This window comes from Lynx rufus, unplaced genomic scaffold, assembly GCF_022079265.1.
Source record: "Lynx rufus isolate CCGP_SWC_20201006 ecotype Redwood Valley unplaced genomic scaffold, mLynRuf1.p SCAF_9, whole genome shotgun sequence".
In the NCBI taxonomy this organism is placed as follows: Eukaryota; Metazoa; Chordata; class Mammalia; order Carnivora; family Felidae; genus Lynx; species Lynx rufus.
The window spans coordinates 58,348,001-58,361,383 of record NW_025814897.1 but is presented as its reverse complement, the minus strand read 5'-3'; the positions used below and the strand labels follow the sequence as shown (position 1 = coordinate 58,361,383).

The following is a 13,383-nucleotide window of genomic DNA, read 5'->3' as shown; positions in this document are numbered from 1 at the left end:
TTAATGTATTTCTTCTTTTCCTTACAGCACTGCTTTAGCTGTTATCATATAAATTTTGGTATGTTGTGGTTTAGGGTTTTTTTTTTCCATTTGTCTCAAAGTATTTTCTAATTTCTTTTGTGATTTTTTTTCTTTGACTCACTGGTTATCTGGGAATTTGCTATTTAATTTCCACATTTGTGGATTTCCAAAATCTCCTTCTGTTAATGATTTCTAATTGCATTACTCATTTATTCTTGACTTTAAGTGTAGATCAAAAGGTCAGATAATCCTAGGCTTGAACCACATAACAGAGTATCTACAATCACTCCTACCTCTATCCCAAATGGTAATTACCAATAATCTTTTGGAAAGGACTTTGGAAGAGGAGATAAAGAAATCAAGTGAAAAGACTGAGGACAATGAGCAAAATCAGTTATACTCTGTATTTATAAAGCATTTTACAGATTACAGAAAGTGCTTTTATGTAAATGTGAACTTTTAAAAAGTCCTTAAATACTACTTCTAACACAAAATAGAGACAATCAGTAAATTGGCAAAAATAAAATACCTGGTAGGTGTTGTCAAAACTGTCATACATGAATCTGGTGATCAAGGATGTCTTTCCAACTGAAATGAAAAGGAAAAAGATTCACTTAGTTAACATATTACACTGGGTTTTCAAGCCATTCTTCTACAGAGGACTGCAATTACAGTCAGTGGGAAATATCTGCAATGGTTCTACTAATAATAATTTTAAGATATATAGCCCCTAGTTTGTTGAAACACCTTTCTCTAATAACAGATAACAATCTCTCAAATTAAGAGCACAGGTAAAGAGTATATAGTTAAGAATTGAGGAAAATGAAAAGATGGAGGAAAACAATCAATTATGTTGACATTTCTAATTCACAAAAGGGAAAGCAGATATTCACTTGGGCCCTAACAAACAGAACTAAGATTAGACTCTGAAGAAATTATAATTCACTTATTGGACAGTAACCTGGAAAAATTGAGGTTCACATTCACTTCATTTAATGAATCAAACTCCTGGGAATATAAAGACTAAAGATGGAGAATCCTAGGAGGAATAGGAGGGCCACAAGAACTACAATGTTTTTTGTTTTTTTTTTTTAATTTTTTTTTTCATTTTTTCAACGTTTTTTTATTTATTTTTTTGGGGACAGAGAGAGACAGAGCATGAACGGGGGAGGGGCAGAGAGAGGGAGACACAGAATCGGAAGCAGGCTCCAGGCTCCGAGCCATCAGCCCAGAGCCCGACGCGGGGCTCGAACTCACAGACCGCGAGATCGTGACCTGGCTGAAGTCGGACGCTGAACCGACTGCGCCACCCAGGCGCCCCAAGAACTACAATGTTTTAAGAGTAACAAAGAAGTGACAAGGAAAACTGTATTGAAACTCATCTCAGGATCACATCTCTCCACTTCTCTGGCAAGGCAATCCCAAAGATTCATAATACTACTTTGTACTGGTATTTTCAGGTTAATCCACAGGAAAGTGTCACTAAATAAAAAATAGAGGAATACTGGCAATTTCCTTACCAATGGGCATACTCTCCAAGGGCAAGAGCCATATCTAATTTTCCTATTTTTCCAGTAGCTTGACACAGATCCAACAAATACTAAATACAAGTAAGTGTATTAATTATGTCAATTAATTATGTGCACACAATTAATTATGTGCAAATAAGTATCTCAAATGTTCCCCCAAATGTAAAAGAGGTGTGATCCTGGCCTCTATATTATATTCTCTAATCATATATCATATGAAAACCTGAGGGGAAAAAAATGGGCCAAAGAAGGAAGAATCCCACTAAATCATGTACCCCAAATGTCTTATTTCAGAAAGCCTAAAACAGCATGTTGAAGAGAAAAGCTATAGCTAGTCCCCAGACCCTAGTCAAAAGCAAACTGATGTTTGAGAAGAAGTCTCTTTATAAAGCAACAGTGGAACTATGTACTTCTTCATTAGTAAATAGTACATATAGTTTTCATTTTTTAAAAAAAAACACCCACCACCTCTTTCACATAAGAGTAAAATGTATATTTGTAAAGCAGGCAGCACAGAAAATAACAAGAACAAAGTGAAAATTATGTATATCATACCACCCATATATAACTAATGTTAGTATATGTTTTTCTGAAATATTTTTTATATTTAAAAATACATAAAGGTAAAATGCTAGAACCATTCAAAGGAAAGCCAGAAACAATATACGCAGTACTATTTTGAACACTGATTGGACTCTATAAAGTAAATGTAGGGCACCTGGGTGGCTCAGTTGGTTGAGTGCCTGACTCTTGATTTCAGCTTAGGTCATCATCTCATGGTTCATGAGATCAAGCCCCATATTGGGCTCCAAACAGAACCTGCTGGGGATTCTCCCTCTCCCTCTCTTTCTGCCCCTCTCCACCCCCTCAAAATAAGTAAATAAACTTAAAAAAAAACAAAAAAAGGTAACATGGCCATAATGGCAGAAGAAATTATGTTGCACTACCTACCCAGCCTCCAGGTTTTAAAGAACCTGAACACAGACCATAAGAAAATACAAAATGAAAGATACTATATCCTTGAATGAAAAATAGCAAAGTGAGGTTTTCCAGTCTGTAATTTTTTGCGTGAAACACGACCATATTTAGGTTTCTGGCAGCCCACAACCTAACTGACTTGAGTTGGAGGACAAAGTTCAGGGCACAGAACAATGAGAAACATTACGGAGAAGAAGCTACAAAGAAAGTGAACTGGAAAATCTGCATTTAAAACATAAAACATCTCCAAATCCTTAGCTGATTTCCTAAACTACCTATGAGGATCGATGGGAAGACTTCAGGATTCCCAGTGAAAAGTAGCAGCTGGGTTTTGAAACAATTGAGCTACTACAGGACACGGGGAGTTTAGAGTTTGAATCAAGCCAAGGTAACTGCCTTCTCAGCCACAAAAAACTCTTTGGAGGAACAACAAAATCCAGAGTCTCTGTATACTTTCTCCATCATGTCTACTATATAATAAAAAAATAGTAAATGCAAAGAAATAAAAACACATAATTCATACTCAAAAAAAAGAAAGAAAGAAAACAGGCTCCAATCCAAGATGACTCAGATGTTATAGTTAGAAAACAAGGATTTAATGCTGCTATTATAGATATATTCTCTGTGCCCCCCATGTATAATATATATACACACACACACATATTGAATGACCTGAGCCGAATATATATTTGAACATGTACAAACACACACACACACACACACACACACACACACACACACACACACACAGAAAGGGACAGAGAGAGAATCTTTTTTTTTTTTTTTTTTTTAAACATTTATTCATTTTTGAGACAGAGAGAGACAGAGCATGAATGGGGTAGGGGCAGAGAGAGGGAGACACAGAATCGGAAACAGGCTCCAGGCTCTGAGCTGTCAGCACAGAGCCTGACGCGGGGCTCGAACTCACAGACCGCAAGATCATGACCTGAGCTGAAGTCGGACACCCAACCGACTGAGCCACCCAGGCGCCCCAGGGACAGAGAGAGAATCTTAAGCAGGCTCCATGCTCATCACTGAACCCAACTTCCTATGACCCTGGGATCATGACTGGAGCCAAAATTAAGAGACGGATGCTCAACTGAATGAGCCACCCAGGTGCCCCTAAACTCTTTTTTTTAAAAAAAGTGACTCTTGATTTTGGCTCAGGTCTGATCTCATGGTTCATGGGTTTGAGCCCTGTATCAGGCTCTGTGCTCACAGTGCAGAGCCTGCTTAGGATTCTCTGTCTCCCTCTCTCTCTGCTCTTCACCCCCGGCTCAAAAAAAAATAGACATTTTTTTTTCAAGTGACAAAGAAGACTTTCCAACTCATGATATGAGATGAGCATAACCCTAACAAAGACATTACAATAAAGTGAAAATTATGGATCAATTATCTCTCATCAACACAGACTCAAAACTCCTTAACAAAGTATTAGCAAATCAAATCCCTGTATATATAAAAATATCTTCATAAGTAGGTGGGGATTATCCCAGGAATAAAAGGTTAGATCATACAAAATAAATAAAATAATGTAATCCAGAATATTAACAGAATAAAAGAAATCCGTAAGTTTATCTCAATATATATAAACATAGTATATGACAAAATTCAACAGATTCATGATGAAAACTGTAAGGAAACTAGTAAACCTGAAATGGAAGGAAAATGTAGCAATCAGATAAACAGTATGTACAATGAAATCTATATTCACCATTGTAATGGTAAACTAAATGGTTTCCTCCAAAGAATGGGGGGGAAAAGCAAGGATGTCCAACCTACCACTTCTTTTTTATTTCTTACTTTTGTTTTTAGAGGGAGAGAGTGTGTAAGTGAGTGGGGTGAGGGGCAGAGATACAGGAAGAGAGACTCTTAGGCTCTCAGTGCAGAACCCAACTCAGGGCTCAATTCCATGACCCTGGGATCATGACCTGAGCCAAAATCTAGAGTTGGACGCTCACCTGACTGACCCACCCTGATGCCCTCAATCCGCCGCTTCTATTCAGTATGGTATTGGTGGTCTTGGCCAGTGCAATACTGATAAGAAAAATAAATAAAAGGCACACAAAACACTGTTCTCTTTTACTGATGACACGACTTCTCATGTAGAAGAATCCTAAGAAACGAATTTTCAAAATCTAGTAGGACTATAAACAAACAAACAAAAATCTACTAGAACTAGTATATTTGGCAAGGTCTCAGTACAGAAGGTCGATATACAAAAATCAACTGCGTTTCTAAATACCAGAAGCAAACAAAACCAAAAATGTTAAATTCCACATATGGTGAATAAACTTAACAAGATGTGTAAGAACTCTACATTGAAACCAAAACACTCTATATTTAAGAATATTGGGGCGCCTGGGTGGCTCAGTCGGTTAGGCGTCCGACTTCAGCTCAGGTCACGATCTCGCGGTCCGTGAGTTTGAGCCCCGCGTCGGGCTCTGGGCTGATGGCTCAGAGCCTGGAGCCTGCTTCCGATTCTGTGTCTCCCTCTCTCTCTGACCCTCCCCCGTTCATGCTCTGTCTCTCTCTGTCTCAAAAATAAATAAACTTAAGAAAAAAAAATTTAAAAAAAAGAATATTAAGAAAATCTAAATAAATATAAAAATATACCATATACTAAATTAAGAGGAATCAATATTAAGATATCAATTTTCTCCAATTTACACGTTAAACATAATCTCAATCATAATCCCAACAGCCTTTAAAAAATGGAAAATGAGAAGCTGATTCTAAAGTTTACAGGAAAATGCAAAGGATCTAAAATAGTTAAAACAATCTTGAAAACAGTGAGCAACTAGGCTGTTGAATAACCACCTCTATCTCTGTGAGACCAAAATTTTTTCTCCTACCCAATGCCCCTAACAAAAGGACCTGAAAACCAACAATTTTAATTTTCTTCCACATTAGCATCTCAAGGATATTATAAGAAAATTAACAATTTATTTTAAATCTTAAACAACTTTCCAATATGAAATTAACATTTTATTCCCAAGCAAACATCTCCACTATAATGACACTGTTGTATCACAAGGAATTTTAGAGAACAAATGTTTTCATCCTAATCCTTAACCTTTCCAAAATTTGGTAGAGATCTAATTTTTTTCTGCCAACTCTTGTTTAAGGAAAAGATTTAATTTTGCTAGCAACAGAGAAAAGTAGCACTGGGATGAAACTAATGAAACACAGTTAATGCGAAAAAGTGAAATTTTCTAAGTGATACGTTAGGAAAGAAGATTTCAGAGAAATCTCAAGGTGGCTCTATTTCTTTCCTAACAACCCTTACAAAAATACTCTTCATTGATGAAAGCCATACCTTCAATTAATCCTAATTCTGAAAATTTGTCTCTAAAACTGTCATTAGATCTAAGGTCTAAGTAAGTTTATTTTATAGACATAATTTAAGATGAATTTAGGAACATGTGGGTAAAATGTCTTTTTTTTTTAAAGGGGGATTTAAAAACTTAAATGAAGGGTCTCTATGGAACAAGCAAAAATAAAACAGTGCTCTCAATATATACTAAAAAAAGAGGCATTTATACTTAGTCCAGGGCTCTTTTTTCATTATGTTATTTATACTGTGCCAGACACTGCACAATGTTTCAGGACCATTTTTTCAATCTCAAAGCCATTTAAACAGCCACTGCAGCCTTAAGAAGGCTATTCCACTTTTTAGAATGTTCTTTCTTATAAAAAGAGCAAATCAATTCCAAAAATCAGTAACCCCAGTCTAATCATAACGAAAAGATCAAATTCCAGCAGAGGAGCATCTCACAAAATACTTGACCAGTACTCCTCCAACTGTCAAGTTTATTAAAATAAAAAATCTGGGGCGTCTGGGTGGCTCAGTCGGTTAAGCGGCCGACTTCAGCTCAGGTCATGATTTCGCGGTCCATGAGTTCGAGCCCCGCGTCGGGCTCTGTGCTGACAGCTCAGAGCCTGGAGCCTGTTTCAGATTCTTTGTCTCCCTCTCTCTGACCCTCCCCCATTCATGCTCTCTGTCTCAAAAATAAATAAACGTTAAAAAATAAATAAAATAAAATAAAATAAAATAAAATAAAATAAAATAAAATAAAATAAAATAAAATAAAATAAAATATCTGATGGGTGCCTGGGTGGCTCTGTCGGTTAAGTTTCCAACTTCAGCTCAGGTCATGATCTCACAGTTTGTGAGTTGGAGCCCCCCCATCGGGTTCTCTACTGATAGCGCAGAGCTTGCTTTGGATCCTCTTTCTCTCTGCCCTTCCCCTGCTCATGCTCTCTCTCTCTCAAAAATCAACATTAAAAAAAAAAGTCTGAGAAACTGTTACAGCCAAGAGGAGCCTCATGAAAACTAATGTAATAGGATATCTGACAGAATCCTGGAACAGATAAAGGACACTGGGGAAAAAAGTAAGAAAACCTAAATAAATTATGGATTTTACATAATAATAATGTATAATATTGGTTCATTAATTATGAAAAATGTACCATATTAACGAAAGATGTCAATAATAGGAAAAACTGGGTACAGGTTTATGGGAACTATAGTTATCTTCTCAGTTTTTCTGTAAATCTAAAACTATTCTAAAAATTATAGCTTATTTTAAAATTGTTTAATTCATTATTCATTTATCCTTAAAACAAAATAAAGCAAACAAAAAAGGTAGATCAGTGGTTTCTTAGGGCTAGTAGGTAAAGTATAGAATCTTTCAGGCATGATGGAGATGTTCTTTATTTTGTGATTATTGCACTGTCAAGCGTCAAAGAATTGTAGTTTTTGTTTTAAGAGCGTGAGAGTATGAGTGGGGGAGGGGCAGAGGAAGAAGGAAGGAGAATTTTTTTTTTTTTTAAGTTTATTTATTTGAGAGAGAGAGTGAGTGAACACATGCAAGGTTGAGGGACAGGTGGGGAGGAGAGAGGGGGAGAAGGAGAGAGAGGGAGAGAAAAGGAGAGAGAGGGACAGAAAGGGAAGGGGGGGAGAGAGAGAAAGAGAGAGAGAGAGAGAGAGAATGAATGAATCCTAAGCAGGCTCCATATCCAGAGAGCCCAATGCAGGGCTCAATCTCACGAAACAGGACATCATGACCTGAGCCAAAACCAAGAGTCAGACACTTAACTGACTGAGACACCCAGTTGCCCCTTTTTTTGTTCAAATATTTACTTAGAGAGAGAGAGAGAGAGAGAGGGAGAGAGAGAGAACACATGAGCCAGCGGGGTAGGGGCAAAGAGACGGAGAGAGAAAATCCCAAGCAGGATCGGCAAAGCCTGACATGGGGCTCAATCTCAACCCCACTAGATCAAGACCTGAGCCAAAATCTAGAGTAGGGCCCTTAACCAACTGAGCCACCTAGGTGCCCCTGAAGTGCAGTTTATTTTTTATAAATTAGACAACAGCCTTCCTCAGTAAAACTAGTAAGGAAAAATAATTTGTCACAAAACAGCCTCAATAAAACAAACTGCAAAAGTTTCATTTAAGTGAAGTTTCAAGCAATCGGTAGATTTCTCAAAGATTCAATATTCTAGGACAGTGGGCTCCTAAGTATTCTGACTATAAAAGCACATTAACATATACATTTAAAATCCCAATCCAGTATACAATTACATTACTGAAGTAAAAGTTTTATGAAACTGCTATGGACTATGCATTCTGATATTTTCTCACCATTGTTTTGTAGGCTAATTGCCAGAACTATTGATAGGATGATTAGATTTCTGGGGCTGGCTTTAAAATATTCCTATGTAGGGGCTCCTGGGTGGCTCAGTCAGTTGAGCATCCAGCTTCAGCTCAGGTCATGATCTCACGGTTTGTGAGTTTGAGCCCCACATCGGGCTCTGTGCTGACAGCTCAGAGCCTGAAGCCTGCTTTGGATTCTGTGTCTCCCTCTCTCTCTGCTCCTTCCCCTTGTGCTCTGTCTCTCTCTGTCTCTCTCAAAAATAAACATTAAAAAAGATTTTAGGGGCGCCTGGGTGGCGCAGTCGGTTAAGCGTCCGACTTCAGCCAGGTCACGATCTCGCGCTCCGTGAGTTCGAGCCCCGCGTCAGGCTCTGGGCTGATGGCTCAGAGCCTGTTTCTGATTCTGTGTCTCCCTCTCTCTCTGCCCCTCCCCCGTTCATGCTCTGTCTCTCTCTGTCCCAAAAATAAATAAACGTTGAAAAAAAAAAATTAAAAAAAAAAAAAAAGATTTTAAAATATTCCTATGGACATCAGTCTTCTGCCCAAACTCAAAAGAAATGAGGTCGGTATTTTTATCAAGTATGATGTTATTTGTAGGTTATTTTGGGGGAAGGGGGCTCCTGGTAAATATCCTTTACCAGATTTAGGATGTTCACTTCTGTTCTTAATTAAAAGCGTACTGAGGGGCGCCTAGGTGGCTCAGTTGGTTGAGTGTCTGACTTCAGCTCAGGTCATGATCTCACAGTTCAAGCCCCACATCAGGCTTTGTGCTGACAGCTCAGAGCCTGGAGCCTGCTTCGGATTCTGTGTCTCCCTTTCTCTCTCTGCCCCTTCCCCACTAGTGCTGTCTCTCTCTCAAAAATAAACATTAAAAAAATTTTTAAGTGTAACTAATTACAAATAGGTTTTTAATTTTGTGATATGCTTTTTCTACATCTACTGAAATGACTATATGGTTTTACTCCTTTAAGTTAATGGAATAAATTAGAATGGCCGACTTTCAAATATGAAATCAATCGTGCCTATATAACTCTGATTTATTTTTTTAAGTGATGAGATTACTAAAAAGGAAAATTACAGGCCAATATCATTCATGACCAAAGATACAAAATAATCTACAAAATTTTTAAATAAGTAAATTTAGCAAGGCCCTGCATACAAAGTCATTATACAAAAATCAACTGTATTTCTACACACTAGCCACAAATGAAAACTGAAATTTAAGAATACTATTTATGCAGTATCAAAAACAAGATACCTAGGTATCTAATAAAATATGCAAGATTTCTACACTGAAAATTGTGAAACATTGCTGAGAGAACTTAGGGAAGAACTAAATAGATGGAGAAATATACCACGTCCAAGGACTGGAAAACTCAGTATCGCCTCAATATTGTTAAATTCAATGCAATCCCAGGGCGCCTGGGTGGCTCAGTCAGTTAAGCATCTGAATCTGGCTCAGGTCATGATCTCGCAATCCATGAGTTCCAGCCCTGCACTGGCTCTGTGCTGACAGCTTAGAGCCTGGAGCCTGCTTAGGATTCTGCGTCTCCCCTTCTCTCTGCTCCTACCCCGCACATGCTTACTCGCTTGCTCTCTCTCTCTCTTAAAAATAAATAAACATAAAAAAAATAAAAATAAAAAAATAAATTCAATCCAATCCCAATTTAAAGAGCAGGGTCTAGGTTAGTTTGGTATAAATTGACAAAGTGATTCAAAAACTTATTTATAAAAGCAAATAACTTAGAAGAGCCAAGACAATCTTTTTTTTTTTTTTTTAATTTAAATCTAAGTTAGCTAACATACAGTGTTATAATGATTTCAGGAATAGAATTTAGTGATTCATCACTTACATATAACACCTCGCGCTCATCCCAACAAGTGTCCTCCTTAATGCCCCTTGCCCATTTAGCCCATGCCCCCACCCAACACCTGACCAGCAACCCTCAGTTTGTTCTCTGTATTTAAGAGTCTCTTATGGTTTGTCTCCCTGTTTTTGTATTATTTTTGCTTCCCTTCCCTTATTTTCATCTGTTTTGTATCTTAAATTTCACATATGAGTGAAATCATAGGATATTATCATTCTCTTATTTCGCTTAGCATAATACACTCTAGCTCCATCCACATTGCTGCAAATGGCAAGATTTCATTCTTTTTCATTGCCGAGTAATATTCCATCATATATATATATATATATATATATATATATATACACACACACACACACACACACACACACACACACACACATCCTCTTTATCTATCCGTCAATGGACATTTCGGCTCTCTCCACAGTTTGGCTGTTGTAGACAGTGCTGCTATAAACATTGGGGTGCATGTGCCCCTTCAAATCAGCACTCCTGTATCCTTTGGATAAATACTAATTGTTTTTATTGTTGGATCACAGGATAGTTCTATTTTTAATTTTTTGAGGAACCTCCATACTGTTGTCCAGAGTGGCTGCACTAGTTTGCATTCTTACCAATAGTGCAAAAGGGTTCCTCTTTCTCCACGTCCTCACCGACATGTTGCTGTGCCAAGACAATCGTGAAGAGTAACACTGAGGAATCTACGCTACCAGAGGGGCCTACACTACCAGATTTCAAGATTTACTATAAAGCTATAGTTATAAATAAGACAATATGATATTAATGTACACACAAACAGGCCAATAGAGTAGGGTCCAGAAATGAACCCACATATGTATGGCTACTTAATTTATTACAAAGGTGTAAACAGAATTCAGTGGGGACGATAAGGGACACTGGACATCTAAACATAAAATATAAAAGAATCTTAATCCCTACAACACTTTACACCATATACAAAAAAATTACTTTGAGAAGGATCACAGCCCTAATTTTAAGTTTAAACACTAAAGCTTCAAAAGTACAGGATACTATCTTCATGTGCTGGGGGAGGCAGAGATTTCTTAAATAGGGCTCAAAAAGCAGTATAAAAGAAAAATATTTAAAAGTTGGACTTCAGGGGCACCTGGGTGGCTCATAAATTTTCGACTTCGGCTCAGGTTGTGATCTCGTGGTTCGTGAGTTTAAGCCTCACGTTGGGCTCTGTGCTGACGGCTCAGAGCGTGGAGCCTGCTTCAGATTCTGTGTCTTCTCTATCTGTTCCTTCCCGCTCGCACTCTGTCTCTCTCTCTCAAAAATAAATAAACATTAAAAATAATTAATTAAAGGTCTATGTATCATTTTTCGTTATTCCCCATTATATGACTTTTAGTTAACTGATTACCAACACTAATGTCTACTGAATTTCTTTACAAAGAAGCGGTAGTTTTAAACACAAAAAGGTATACATTTACTCAAAAGATAATTCTCTAAATAGCTCATTTTAGATTAGCAAACTGGAATGAAAAGTTAAAAAATCCCATTCTGATGCAAATATTTGTAAGTGATCTCTAAAACTTATAACATCACTTACAATGCTGCCTTAATGCTCCCTCCATATAAAAATAGAAATTCTAGCTCAAATCCAACACTTATAATAACATTTCTGAAATGACACCATCTGCAAAATACTATGTACTCTCTTGTAATTCTCTAAAGACCAGGCATGACAATGATTTCAGTGAAATTCCAATTCCATTTTACTATAATGACAACCACTGGCAAACAATTTAGGTATGAAATCTAATCCAAATGGTAGGGCTGTATCTTTTAAAGATTTGTAGCCCAAAGCAAATGTAAGAAAAGATCCTACTCCTATTTCTTCATTTTAATGAACACACACACTAAATGCCAAGGATAATGCGAATGCTAAGATTAGAACAAAAAAAAAAAAAAAAACCATAGCCCCCATTTGGTTTAAATAGGGGAGACAGAAAAAATTAATTATTGAGTGTGATAAAAAGTACAGAAGTGGGACACCTGCCTGGTTCAGTCGGTAGGGCATGCAACTCCCAGTATTTAGTCATGAGTTTGAGCCCCCCGTTGGGGGAAGAGGTTACTTTACGCACAGGATGTTGTGGGGAGGAACAGTCTTCTATAAGGCTGGAAGATTAGAAAAAACTTCCCAGAAAAAAATGACTTTAAAGTTGAGGTTGGAAGGTGAAGTTAGCTAAAAGAGAGAGGGCAGATGGCATCACAGGCCTTTAACAAGCACCATGAGCTATCCTTTATTTGAGGGCCTACTTGCAGAGCTTTATTTAACTTTCCAATCTTATCTGGAATATACTCAAAATGAAATAAATTTAAAAAAAAAATTTTTTTTTCAACGTTTTTATTTTATTTTTGGGACAGAGAGAGACAGAGCATGAACAGGGGAGGGGAAGAGAGACAGGGAGACACAGAATCGGAAACAGGCTCCAGGCTCTGAGCCATCAGCCCAGAGCCCGACGCGGGGGCTCGAACTCCCGGACCGCGAGATCGTGACCTGGCTGAAGTCGGATGCTTAACCGACTGCGCCACCCAGGCGCCCCAAAATGAAATAAATTTAAATATGTAATTCCATTTATACATGGGAGTACCTGAATTACTGAAAAACCAGAACATTTGCAATAGGCCATATAAAGGATATATCTCTAAATTATAGTCTTTCTGATGAGATTTTACTTCTAATACTGAACCTGTTCCAACCTCAAAGGTCTACTGAATGAAAAAGGAATATATGAAGCAGTTTCTGGGTTAGAATCTCAGTTTTTTTGTTTTTTGTTTTTTTTTGAGAAATAATTCACAGACCATAAAATTCACCCCTCTACAGAACAAAATTTAGTGGTTTTTAGTATATTCACAAAGTTGTACAACCATTACCACTAATTCCAAAACATTTTCATTACTCCAAAAAAAATCCCATACCTATTAGCAGTCAATCCCTATAATCCTCATCCCTGACAACCATTAATCTACTTTCTACCGCTATGGATTTTTTTTCTGTTTTCCAGCCCACCTTTACCATCTATGTAACTTGGAGTTTAATTAATCTTTCTGTTCCCCAGTTTCATCTATATAAAATAAGTATAATAATAAATCTTATGTCACAGAATGGTTGTTTATACATATAAATGTGGTTAGTGTGATTCGATATGCTCAGTGAACATAAGCAATTCTTAGCATTTTAGAAGACAGTCCTCTTTGTAACAATCTAAGACTTCAATGGAAGAGTAAAGGTAATTCTAGATGAATCTAGAATTTAGGTATTCCCTAACTGAAAACAAGTGCTGGGTCATAAGACAAGTCT

General features: G+C 37.3%; 1 protein-coding gene across 2 annotated transcripts in view; it reads right to left on the bottom strand.

Annotated features, from left to right (window-relative positions):
* RAB6A (RAB6A, member RAS oncogene family) overlaps positions 1-13,383 on the bottom strand; it is an 87,337-nt gene that overhangs the window by 41,285 nt on the left and 32,669 nt on the right. For both annotated transcript variants that reach the window (XM_047070278.1, XM_047070277.1), the window contains exon 2: positions 551-609. In XM_047070278.1, coding sequence (XP_046926234.1) covers positions 551-609 — 59 coding nt within the window. The remainder of the gene's footprint in view (positions 1-550; positions 610-13,383) is intronic.